Source organism: Setaria viridis, chromosome 4, assembly GCF_005286985.2.
Source record: "Setaria viridis chromosome 4, Setaria_viridis_v4.0, whole genome shotgun sequence".
Lineage (NCBI taxonomy): Eukaryota > Viridiplantae > Streptophyta > Magnoliopsida > Poales > Poaceae > Setaria > Setaria viridis.
In genome coordinates, this window is record NC_048266.2 from 20,898,909 (window position 1) to 20,912,371 (window position 13,463).

Genomic DNA, 13,463 nt, shown 5'->3' on the forward strand with positions numbered 1-13,463 from the left:
TAACCACTACTTATCATAACTTAGCATCATATGTACCCCTCAAAAACAACTATTAAAAGCATCACATGACTTAAGTATATGCATCTACTAGCAAACTTTCATTATCCAATTATATAGTAAAAATTAATATTAATTATAGGTGATGTGGCAAACATCTCATTTTGAGCTAAGATTTTTGTGGATGGTAGATGATGATAAAACATGACTTCCGTAAAAAAATTCATAGTAATTGGAGCATCACAACTTTAGATATTAAAATGACAAGCAAAACAACCTAAAATTGCCTATTTATCAAGATTAAATCAAATCATGAGAAAAATAGTACACAACTAGCATGTTTAATATTTTTCTTAGCTACAGAGTGTCATCACAAGGCTAACACAACTGGAATCACAATTTTTGAACTTCTATAACTCAAGATATACATCTAACCAACTTAAAATGATTTCTAAAAGCACTTTGCAAGAATAAATAAAAACATCAGAAACTTCATACTAACACGTATCATATTATGACTCTACTGTGTAAATATACTCACAAGGATTCCAAAAAGTCCTCATTTTCTATTTTACGATTTTTCTACAATTTACTACGAATTTCCAAAGTTTCAGCCTTTTTAGATCTAGGAAATAAAGAAAACCGAGGCAAACTTGCAATCGAGCCCCCAGGTCTACCTGTTAAATTGCCCAAAAGTCCCTAGATTTCTCCCATAACCCCCTACACTTCTCTCATCTTGTCCACACAAGCCCTCACGCCCCAAACAGGCATGGCCGACCATGAACTCTGGTCGGCGGTGGGGGAAAGAGAGGGGGCGGCTTGGGAAGAGGAGAAGAGGGATAGCAGCTTGGGCCAGGGAGCTCACCGGCAGGGGAGGAGGTGCCTGGAGGAGAGCAGCGCAGGGAGGTTCACAGCCACAAGGAACGGTGCCGAGGGGGCGCCCGTGGAGGGGATGGCCCGGCGAGGGAGGGAGCCCGGGAAGGTGCAAAACAGAGGCGCGACGGCATGGGGATGCTATTGCCGCGAGGAATCAAGTCGGGAGCTCACCACGGCGACGAACTTGGGCAGTGAAACTTGGGCAAACAATGGAGCTTTGCGGTCTGTACATGGAGGATTCGAGGAGAGGGGAACTGGTCTTCGAGTACTTTTAAGATCTTCGCTGAGTAGTTTTTGTGCTCTTCAAGTACTTTGTCTAGATGAATCTTTAAAGTTTCTCAAAGCTTCCATGAGGCTATGGTTTGCTCAAAGCCTTAATCATCTTGATGTTATAGTCTTCATATATCGAGGGCAGCGAAAGTCGCAGTCCATATGGAGTAGCCCCTAAGCCTTAGGTTGAATCAAAGAATCAAGATGAGGGTCAGTAAAATCTTGAATCTTCTACTTTCGTTTTAAAAATTATCAATTGTAGGGTGTAGCTTATCAGCCCTGAGTCTTTGATTGATTGAATAATCAATTCAAGGGTAGCTTAGTCTTCATGCAAGTCATCATCCGAGTACTTTTGTGGCATCCAGCCCCCGAGCTTATGCGCTATGTGAGTCATAGAAGCCACATCGAGTAATTATTGGCGCTCAGCCCCCGAGCTTGGAAGCTAGTAGAGCCACCGGAGGTATTCCGAGTAGTAATTGGCGCTATAGCCCCCGAGTTTGCAAGCTATATGAGCCACTGGAGATATTTCGAGTAGTAATTGGCATTGAGCCCTCGAATTTGGGAACTAGTTGTGCCTTTGGAGGTATGTAGCATATTTGTAGAGTATTGAAAACTACTGAAATTTATTCAGTGATGAATATAAATATTTTGTGTCATGCTCTTGTTTCGGTCATATTTCTCCCGAGTAATTAGCCTGTTACATTTAGTCTCTCAGTATCTGTTTAGCTGTAGCCATTGCGTGGCGAGTTCTTTGTCTCTTGTACGCGTACGGGCACTGCTGTTTGCATAGCTGAGATCTTTGTCTCATGTATGGGTGCTGGCATTTAGGCATGACAGATGATCTGAGGCTTTCACGAATTAAAGCGTGGTCTACTCGAGAAGATTAGTGACCTTAAAAGAAGACAAAAATGAGTAGTTATCATTGCGACAAAGAAGACTGCGCGATTGCATGCAAGAGTTTGCTGCCCTCCGGTGAGTAGAGTGCGTGTTTTCACAAGAGTTTGCCACCTTTCGGCGAGTAGAGCACGTATTGCACGCAAGAGTTTGCTGCCCTCCGGTAAGTAGGGCGCGTATTGTGCGCAAGAGTTTGCTGCCCTTCGGTAAGTAGAGCGCATATTATGCGCGCAAGAGTTTGCTGCCCTTCGGCGGGTATAGCGCGTGTTGCGTGCAAGAGTTTGCTGCCTCCGGCGAGTAGGGCGCGTATTGCGCACAAGAGTTTGCTGCCCTCCAGTGAGTAGAGCACATATTGTGTGCAAGAGTTTGCTACCCTCCGGAGAGTATAGTGCATGTTGTGCGCATAAGATTTGTGCCTCCTAAGGGTGTAACCGTTGTGAGTCTCCAGTATTTAATGCATCAAATTTGTGGCCATTGCCCCAAAATTCAATGTACCAAACCCGTGGCAGTGACTCCAAAACTCAGTGCACCAAACCCATTGCCGTAACCTCCATAATTTGGTATACCAAGCCTGTGGCTATCGGTCAACATGCCCTAGGAATAGTTGGCAAAGTGTAGCTTTGATTCATGGACGATTGTCGCTGAAGCTGTGGCGGTCGTCGATGGATGCACGATGGTTGTTGACGAAGACAACTAGTCGGAGTTGATTCTGATTAGTTGTTGATCACATGGAGCCCGACCTCGACTAGTTTTCTAGTCAAGATAGGGAGTCGAGTACTCCATCCTCGACTAGTTTTCTAGTCAAGACCGGTAGTCAAAGTAAACCGTCCTCGACTAGTCGAGGCGAGTAGTCGAAGTAGACCGCCCTCGACTAGTCTTCTAGCTAAGATGAGTAGTCGAAGTAGTCAATGATGTCTGTCCCGACTAGTTTTCTAGTCGAGATGAGTAATCGAAGTAGTCGAGGTAGTCATCGGCAGGTCGCCGAGCGCCCTCGCGAAGTAGAAGTAGTCGTCGGTGAGTCGAATAGGGGCCGCAACTGGATGCTCTATTCCGTCTCGGTGTTGGATGCTCTATTTCATCTCGGTGTAAGTGCTGACACTAAATTTTGCTTCCTGTATGTGGACTGACTGTGCGGTGCTGCAACTTTTGGAGATGGATGGATGTAAAACTAATAATATGGGCACGTGTAGAGACATGTGCTAGGACTGACCCAACGCGAGTTACATAATTCTCTCTTTACACAACGTGTACGCTTTGTCCTTAGACCTGAGACTGTCGCATGTACTCAAGATGTGGATCGACTTACTTAGGGACTATCTAACGCTACACCATAACAGGGTAGTTATAAAGGTAGCTTTCGGGTTTGTCAAGAAGCATGCTTTGAGGCATGGTCAGTCAAGATGGAATTTGCCCCTCTCTATTTGAGAGAGATATCTCTGGGCCCCTCGAGTGATCGGATCCGGAAATGCATGGCCATGCTACGTGAGGTTAAGAGTTAACCTAGAAAGGGATTCCAAATCACAGCATCAAGAAAGAGTGGTCGGCTTGGAGCTAGACCGAATATCGTGAGGCAAAGGAAATAGCATGTATGTGATGTTGTGATAGTTCGTCTGATATGATCTTCATGTGCGTATAGGAGTTAGTATGTCTTGCTAGAGGCTGCTACTAACTATTGGTCGAGTAGGAGTACTTGGGCCATGTCTATACGTATATGAACCTATAGGGTCATACACTTAAAGGGTTGGAAGCCCAATTTGGATGTGATCTGAATTGGACCAGGTTTAGGACTACTAATGGACCTCGGACCCAGAGGCCCGTTAGGAGCCCCTATATATTGAGGGGTGGGGGCACCCTAGGGTTTAATCCCTTTTGCACCAGCAGCAGCCGTGCCTCCCACGCCCTCACCTTGTTGCAACTCAAGGACCTAGCAGTCCGGCTTGTGACGCTTCCTCCCCGCACGTGTGGATACCTTGAAAGTATTGCATCTGCAGCACTTGGACAAGCCGGCGCACGAGAGCTCCGATGAGGATCCTGACGAGCCGACGACAAGCCTGACGAGCCGCAGCACGAGGAGGGAGTCACTGCACGTGGACAAGCTGCTGAGGACCTGCTCGACGTCGATGTGTTCGACTACACTGCATCGACATGTGATCGACTTCGCTGCCCCAACGCGTATCTACAACTTCCGCACCTGTGCGTCGAGTGGTAATCCCGTGATCTATAACAGCAGTTATTCCTAGTTTACGCGGTAGAAAATTTTGTTTTGCGCTAGCGTAGCCTACCTCGTATCCCTTGAAGTATAATCTTTATAGGCAAGGATGTTCTAAATTTCTCAGTATAAACCACCCAAAAATCTAGCCATAGTAGGTTCCTCACCCTCCTCTAAGTTACAATGCAGCATACCCATTTGTAATTCCTAATAATATTCTACACTTTTAGTACCCTATCTCAATTGTTGCAACTTATTTAACAGAGCATGTGCATAGTAAGAAGGAACAAATCTAGCCCGCATGACCCATTTCAAGGCATCCCAAGTTTGTGGCATGTTATTAGGATTTTTCTTGCCATGTTCTATCCACCAAACAGAAGCAAAATTAGTGAACTCACTAGTAGCAGCCCTAACACGTGTACTTTTAGGAAATTCATGACATCCAAACTTTTAGTCAACAACAATTTTTCAAGTAATGTATGCATCAGGATCATATTTACAATCAAAAGGAGGTATCTTAAATTTTATCTTACTGAAAGCGTCATCATTTTTATGTACCTCGCGTCGCCGGTAACCACCCATACCTCTATGATTAGTACGTAGCCGTTGGCGATCATGAGCATCTTGGTCATCTTGTTCAGTATCAGCATCCCACATGTCCTCGACATGCTCATATTTCTTGTTATCTCCATCATGCCCATTAGTGGTTTTGGCATGCATCTCATCAAAGCGCCTCAAAATAGCAGCAAGACTTTTGTCAATATGAGCAACCGACGTCTCCAACCCTGTAAGCTTGGTGCTAGCGGCAATCTGTGTGGCCTCCAATTGCCCAATCTTGTCATTCGTCACCTGCAATTCATCATCAAGCCCTTCTGTGTACAGTTTCACCTGTCTTTCAAAATGTTGTATGATGCCCTTGGTGCGAGGTGAATTTTGCATACTGTCACTAACCTCAGAACCTGTCATGGTTAAAAGAACAGTGAAAACAAGAAAATAGGTGAAGAAATAAAAGCCCTACAGCTATTAGGATTTAGCTACTACAAGGCACTCACTCTCAATCTATTTCACAAGCTCTTACCAATTCTTACCTTGCTCAACAGGAGGGGACGACAATCAACAAGTCTACAACTGTGGAGCGAAGTGTATCGATGCCGCAGCAACAAGACCTGTCAAGCTGTAATCGAAATATGTGGAGCTGTAGGTGGGCTGAAGCAAGGAAGTACTAGCACCACGTTAGTCACAAAAGCAAGCTGAATAATCGTTCAATTGCGGTACTTTGTTGGTCCTTGCCTAGACCGTGCTAGAGGCACGAACCTGGACACAAAGGATGTCACAACACACCGCCGGAAACAATAGAGAAGCACAACGAACAACCCCTTTTCTTCCTGTTTTTTCTTTTCTCTTCTTCTGTTTTTTCTTTTTTTCAGGGGATCCTCAAAAACTGATTATATAAACACATGGACTTCTCAAGAGTGAAACACCACACACACACACACACACACTCCCTCTCTGGAGTAATCCGAGCCAATATGTATATGCACAATGTGGAGAAATCGAGTATAGGTATGAACTGTTACTGCCTTTTTGGAACACTTCAATATATGTAGAACAAGTGCAAGTAGCAACAAGATTTGGTAACACGGCGCAGCAACCAATTTGGACTCAAAACTGATTCCAACTCAAATTTCAACACCACGGGGGATTCGGTCTCGATCAACTCAGATTCCTAGTCGGACTTGAACACAAAGATGTACTTAGATTCAACCGACAGAGGGTTTATATGGTAGCGCACGGCTGTGAGTAGAACGTGACAAGAACTCGAAACTCTGAAGGACTAAAACTAAGACCAGCAACTCAACACAACCGATGCAACCGAAAACTCAAAAAGCCCTAACTAAGCAGTACTAGGAAAGGCTCAAAGGGGTTATAGGATTGCCGGTAAACTAATCTACAATTTTTTTAGCTTTTCTGGACTATAGGAAAATTAAAACAGCGAAGGATTGGAAGTCTCTCACCGATAAACCTTGTTCTAATTACCAACTCATAGGAACCCGCTAGGGTTGATTCCTAATCTATTGATGAGAGGGCGTGGGATAATTTGATTGGTGGATGGAGATGATGTTCATGGCCTGACTATAGCCTTCCAGGGATGCTGCACCTTATCAACCGATACACCACCTCCAATGGCTGCCGCGATCTTGTGGAGCGCGTCACCCGACCATTAGGGCACTCATCCTGCAAGCAATCAAAGAACTAGTAAGAACAAGTATAATAAGTATTGAATTACTATATGTAGATGAAGATTTCAAACACAATCTCAATTATGGTGGGATTCCGAAGACCAGAAGACGGGCGGCTGATCCAACACGCGCGCTTACAAGCAAGTAGCAAAAGCTAAACTTAATCTAAACAAAACTCAAGTATTCCTGGTGGTGGCTAAGGTGTATAAGAACATGAGAGGATGACCACAAGATTGTTGGGGTCATGCTCCAACTCTAGGACGCATCCCTAATGGCCCCAACTTGATATATGGCCCATTAGGCCAAAATAGGTGTGAGTAATAGGACAGAAAAACCTCTCAGTAGTAATTTAAGTATTTTGGCCGCCTCAGAATATATATAGACATAAGTCTAGATCCATATGGAAATATACTTCATAAGGATTCCATTAAGTACTTGAAAGCCTCAATCCGAGTCCGTATGCAATCGTGGTGACCGTTACAAGTTGGAGTTGTTCTGCAGTCCGAATCCAGCCTGCGCGAATCCTTTTCCCTTTCGGTCTTCTCCCTGGTTCCTAACCAAAACAAGAGTGCACGGTTCTGCATGGTCTAAATATGATGGATATGTACTAAAAAATGAACTCACCTGATGATTAAGTTGACGAGCATAGGTGTGAGTAATAGGACTAGAAATTGGTACTTGTGTCGGCGTGGATGTATCATTACTGTTGATGTCTTCATCAGCAGGTACAATGAATATTATCTCTCGAAGAGTGAGCTTCTAGGACCACTTAGTAGCAGTACTCAGGGTCCTGCCGAAGATGATGTTGACGGTGTTGGATGGATTTTGGAACTTGCCATTGTCATCATCGTCTTCATCTTCCTTGGCCTTGCCCTTGTCTTTGGTGCCAGATGGCTCTGGCAGGTCATTCATGACTCTTCGTAGACTGAAAGAATCAATCGTAGAGTGCTTTGTGGTATGGGTACCATAGGCACTGTTCCTTCGGGAGCTCGATGAACGAGGGCATGTCTTGATTCTTTCCGCCACCTTTCTTGGACGACTGCGAAATTGCTGCGACGGTATTGTCTGGCTTGCGCTTGCGGTTGTGACCTCCTGACTAGTTATTTCAGTTGTCATTGTTGGGGTGATTGTTGCGGTTCTTGTCGTTACGTTGGCCATTGTTCTGATTATTGTTGTTCTGGTCCTTGTTGCATTGGACTCGAACCTTTTCGATCCCCCTGTCTTCTTCATCTGCCCACATCTGTACCATGATCTTGAGAGATTTGACATCAGCGGGGCATCTTCTGCCAAAGTCCTAGAACATTTGGCGGTCATGGAGGCGGTTCTGGAAGCAGTCTATAACATCGAGCTCCGTGACATCCATGATTGTGGCCTTCTTTCTGAAGAAGCGACGTAAGTAGCTCCGCAGGGTCTCACCTTCTTGTTGTTTAACTTGAGACAAGTCGATTATGTTGCCAGGACACTGCATTGCCCCTGCATAGTTGTTGGTGAACGCGACCTTGAGGTCCTTCCACGAGTCGATGGAGTTTTTATCCAATGATTCGAGCCATGTGAGTAGTGCCACCTCCATGAAGATGCGGAAGTAGATGACTATGATTTTGTCATTTCCCCCGGCTGCTTGTACTAACAGCGAGTAGCACCGGAGCCATTGGACTGGATCCTACTTACCATTGTACTTGCTGATACCTGGGGCTTTGAACTTTTCGAGAAGAGTTGTCCTCCTCACACGTCTTGAGATGGCGGGGAACCTGTCAGTATCATCTCCTGGGTGTTCGACTTCTTGCTCACGCTCGCGGTGCTCACTAGCGTTGATCTTCTTGCGGAGGTCTTCTACTGGGGTTCAGGCTTTGGGTTAGCCCCACAGTGGCCACGGCCTCCCGAAGGGTCCGACTACCTTTAGCTCTAGCTTGGCTTAGTCTGACGCCTCCGAGTTGACTTGGTCTGGACAGAGGGCCTCTATGGCTGCTGTCATGTTGACTTCACTGGGATGGGGTGCGTTGGACTGACTGTATCGGATTCTGCTGATCGAGTTGTTCGTTCACGAGTTCAACAAGTTTAACTAATTGTCTACTGTACTTGACTGAGGTATTGCGCGGGTGCTGAGATCAATAGATGTGATGGTAGCCAGGGGAGTACGATGGTGACACGTTTGAACTAGTTCAAAGGCGTTATCCAGGTTCTGGATTGGTAGGTCCACTGCAAGGCGGCGACGACGCTCTGCTCTTGTGGCGTTTCTTACTTGTCGTCGAGTTCTTTGAGCTTCAGCCTCTTGTCCAACAACGTTGACGGTGAGTTCATCCTACGAGATGTCATCCAAGTGACGCTCATGTCGCAGGTTTCTGTCCCGTGGCTCTTCTTCTTCGTCCTCTTGTCTAGTAATAACGATGAAGAATTCTCGCTCTGGAGAATGGCCTCCCGAGCTTGAAGTGATGACCTCAGTGGTGCCACCTTCCTCGTAGATGGGCCACAGAGGAGCTCCCTCTTGGTATGGGAGAGTGTCGAGGCAGGCGATGAGACGCGGACATCTTTGGAAAGAGTAGGCGGCTTCATGTTGGGTCAGTAGATGAATCTGTCTTGGGGAGTTTATGTGATTACCAGGCCCTGCTACGGACCTGATAAAGGAGTCTCCTCATCCGGATCTGAGTAGTAGTTGAGGTTCTCGATCGTATCCGTATTGGATTGTGATCTAGATAGGGTAACCTCATAAATAGAGGTTGCGTTGCGGAGTCCGAACGGGAATCGACTCAAGTGGTAGTGCGAGTCGCACGATGGCTTATGTGCCGGAGCTTCATGGTTTGCACTTCTCGGGGGTCGATGCAATGTGGCAATGGAAATTTCCAGTGCCATTTGCGATGCAAACCCAAGAGCCGAAAACAAACGTCGCGCCTATTTCGAACGCGACGATTGGCTTGATGATGACTTGTGCCATCGAGTTTGCTAGTGGATTCTCGGTAAGATCTCCCTACCTGGCGCGCCAGCTGTTGGTGTTTAAACCCGGCAACCTACCGAGGAGGGTGTCCGAGGTAGTGTTTTGGTTAGAAATTCGAAGGTAAACGTAGACACACGATTTAGATAGGTTCGGACCACTAGATTGCATAATACCCTACGTTCTGTGTGTTGGTTGCATTGAATTATTTTGAAGGCAATCCCTACCTCACCATATACTGCGGTTTTCTCATGTGAACCACCATGAGAAATCAAGCCACCTTGCAATAAGCTCTCCTGCGTTGCTCACCACGAGAAACTCTTCTTTCAATGGCATGCTCGTCGTGAGGTTCACCTTGTCCATTCGTCTGCTTCCGTACCCGCTTTTTCATGTCTAGACGCCATCCTCCAATATGTCGATTAGGAACTATTTTTCACAAGAAGTACAAGATACGAATTTCATATGATCAAACCAAATATACCAAATAGTCTTTCTAGATTAAGAGTCCAAATCAGTTTTTTTTATTTCACACTTTTAGAGCATCATACTGTTCCATACTCTCACGACAATATTTGCATATTTTTATTAAAAGAAGACGGAAAGTCTGAATTACAAACAACATAGGTACAAATAGGACGGGAGAAGGAAAAGGAAATGACCCATACAAACACCACATGAACGCGACCAAACACACGCACTAAGAGCACCTGAACACTCGCACGACTACATGAATGCGAACAAGCAATATTTGCATGTTATCCTTTTTAAACAAAACATACGTTCCTAATAAGTTCCTTCTGAATGATTTTCTTATGTTATCCTGTTCAGCTTGTTCAGGAGGCAAATTTTTATTCAATTTATTGATCAGTTGATCACAACCTCAGGGAACAATTGGCAGGAACCATGGGACTCTGAAGAGTCTATCTCTTTCTCTCCACAGCTTATACTCCCTCTGTCCCTTTTTATCTATCTCTAGAAAACGTATTTCCCTCACAAACCCGCTTCGTGAGTGACAAATAATAAGGGACGGAGCGAGTAACACGTAGTAGCTACAGCGTACAAACTTCATAAGGGGCTGTTTGGTTCCGTTTGCTTATTTTTAGCACGTGTCACATCGAATGTTTAGATACTAATTAGGAGTATTAAACGTAGACTATTTACAAAACCCATTACATAAGTGGAGGCTAAACGGCGAGACGAATCTATTAAGCCTAATTAATCCATCATTAGCAAATATTTACTGTAGCAACACATTGTCAAATTATGGACTAATTAGGTTTAATAGATTCATCTCGCCGTTTAGCCTCCGCTTATGTAGTGGGTTTTGTAAATAGTTTACGTTTAATACTTCTAATTAGTATATAAACATCGATGTGATGGGTGCTTAAAAATAAGCAGTCTAAACCAAACCAGGCCTAAGCACGCCAGTCAAGACATTCCATGCAGTTTTTCCCTATCTGAGCTAGGATGTCAAGGCGACAAGGCGTACCAGCAGCGTACGGTCTCCCCACGCGCATGTACAGCCTACACACTTGATCACGGGGTTGCATCACTAAAACCGCGCGACGTACTGTATGTACACCGGCACACTTGTGAAATACGCAAATCTGCCATGAAAGTGCATCACATGTGAAGCCATCATGAGCACCAAGGGCCGAGCAGGGCAGTACACGCTCCTCTGCTCCGCATCTTGGACATCCACCCGGTCCACCCGCTCTGGACATACTCATGCCGCCGTACCGCGGGGCATACGCGCTCGGCCGGGGCTGCTGGCACTGGCACCGGCGCACCGCCCGCCCAGCCCGTCACCGTGCTCCGAGCCGCGCCGAATCCAATCCACCATGAGCCGGGGAGTGGGTCTGGGTTGCGCCGGTTCACCGTACAGGCTTTTATCGAACCTGAGCACGGCGCACCAACCGACCGCGGGGTAAAGCGGCAGCAGAAGAACGCTCATCTGCTGCGCTGTGCTCCCCAGACGGACGGATCCAACGGCCAACCCCACCCCACCCATCTCTTCCTTCTTAAATCGCTCGCCCAGGTTGCTTTGTCCTCCTTCTGCACCTCCCACAGTCTCACACCACATCGATCACTCTGCTCTGCTCTCTTCACTTGCTCACTTCCGGTGGCTAGTCCCGTTTCCCAACACCGGCCACAGAACCCGCTTGTCTTCTTCCCCGAGGCCGAGGCCACGCACATGGCGCTGCCTCCCATCCTCGTCATCCTCCCGCTCATCCTGCTCGGCTCGCAAGCGGCCTGGTCGGCGCAGCAGGCCGCCACGCTGCACGAGCGCGACGCGGCGGCGCTCAGGGACGTCCGCGCGGGACTGAGGGACATGCCAGGCTCTCGGTTCTTCGACTCTTGGGACGACGCGCGCAGCCCGTGCGCCTACGCCGGCGTCGTGTGCGCGCCCGATGAGGACGACCCGGCGTCGGGCGCGCTGCGCATCTCTGTCCTCACTCTTGGCACCGGCCTGGCTGATTCCCCCGGCCTGGCGGGTACGCTCCCGGCCTCGCTCGCCAGCCTCGCCGCGCTCACGGACCTCGTCCTCTACCCGGGCAGCGTTTCGGGGGCCATCCCCGCCGACATTGGCTCGGGGATCCGCCGCCTAAGGCTCCTCTCGCTCTCCGGCAACCAGCTCACCGGGCAGGTGCCCGAGTCGCTCGCCGGGCTACCCGATCTGCACACGCTCGACCTCGGCAACAACCGCCTCGAGGGCGCCATCCCAACCGGCTTGCTGCTGCCCTCTTCGCCGAGCCTCAAGGTGCTCATCCTGGCCAACAATGGCGGCCTCTCCGGGCAGATTCCTGCTCAATTCTCCAGCTCGCAGCTGTTCCACGTCGACCTCAGCCGGAACGCCATCACCGGCAAGCTCCCGCCGCTGCCGCCGACCATCCGGTACTTCTCCGTTGCTGCTAATGGGATGCAGGGCAGCCTCGACGGCGTCTTCGTCGACGGTTCCGCCCCCGCCGACCTGGCCTTCCTCGACCTGTCCATGAACAACTTTTCGGGCTCCATCCCGCCGGAGGTGTTTGCTCTCCCGAGCGCATCCTCGCTGCTCCTGGCCCGGAACAACTTCACCGGACCGCTCACCGTGCCGGCCGCCCCGGCGCCGTGGGCCGTGGTGGACGTCAGCCACAACGGCATCTCGGGCGAGGTACCGGAGGCGCTGGCGGTGGCGGGGAGCCTGTACGTGAATAACAACCGGATGACCGGCGAGGTTCCCCGGGCGGTGGCACGCAGCGTGTTCGCGGGCCGCATGACGACCTTCTACGCGCAGCACAACTTCCTGACCGGCTTCCCGGCACCGCCGCTGCCGCTGCCGGACTCCGCAGCACTGTGCCTGTCGTACAACTGCATGGAGCTGCCGTCCCCTTACGCCGCCGAAGGGTGCCCCACCATCGGCGGCCCCCTGGAGGCCAGGCCCGCCGACCAGTGCCGCAGCACCGACGACGCCGGCAGCAGCGGAGGCGACGGCTGAGCCGCCTGCCGACGCGGCATCCCCGTGGATGCCAGGTGGGGTATGCTCGCGGCTCGGCACGGGCGGAGGTGTTGGTTGGGGACTTGGGGACGGGACACCAGGCTGGAGCTGACCGCTGGCCTCACATTTTTCCTTTGTCCGTTTGTTTCCGCTGTGGTTTTCATGTGATTGGCTTTGAATTCATTGCGGCTTGTCGTCCCATGGCAACGGTCACAGGGGGAACGGGTGTGCGCGCCTGTGCGCATGTGTGCTATTATTAGTTTATTACTCACTAGATTGTACGTCGTGTCTACAAACATACTTTACAAGGCCGTCTGACCTGGGCAGTAATGTCAATTTAAGCATTTCTGCTCACTTGTAAATCCGACTCCCGATCTAATCCCATCTAATTAAGAAAAAGGCGTGAGGTCATTCCCTTCTCCCAAAAACACTAGATTATCGTAAAAGGAACACAACATTAAAGCATGTGAGGGAGCTATTAATTTTGGGATATTGCGTTCTTACCCTATTCATAATCCCAATTGTGATTTTGCCTCCATTTTTCTTAACTTTATAATTTTACCCCTACTTTAT

General features: G+C 48.4%; 1 protein-coding gene across 1 annotated transcript; it reads left to right on the forward strand.

Moving 5' to 3' along the window:
• Window positions 1–11,203: 11,203 nt before the first annotated feature.
• LOC140222500 (uncharacterized) lies at window positions 11,204–13,226 on the forward strand. Its single transcript, XM_072293184.1, has one exon. The coding sequence runs from the start codon at window positions 11,607–11,609 to the stop codon at window positions 12,888–12,890; it is 1,284 nt and encodes a 427-aa protein (XP_072149285.1). The 5' UTR covers window positions 11,204–11,606; the 3' UTR covers window positions 12,891–13,226.
• Window positions 13,227–13,463: the final 237 nt, after the last annotated feature.

What these genes read in the sequence shown, in the direction of transcription:
- LOC140222500 (XM_072293184.1), top strand. Translation starts at nt 11,607, where the DNA reads ATGGCGCTGCCTCCCATCCTCGTCATCCTCCCGCTCATCCTGCTCGGC.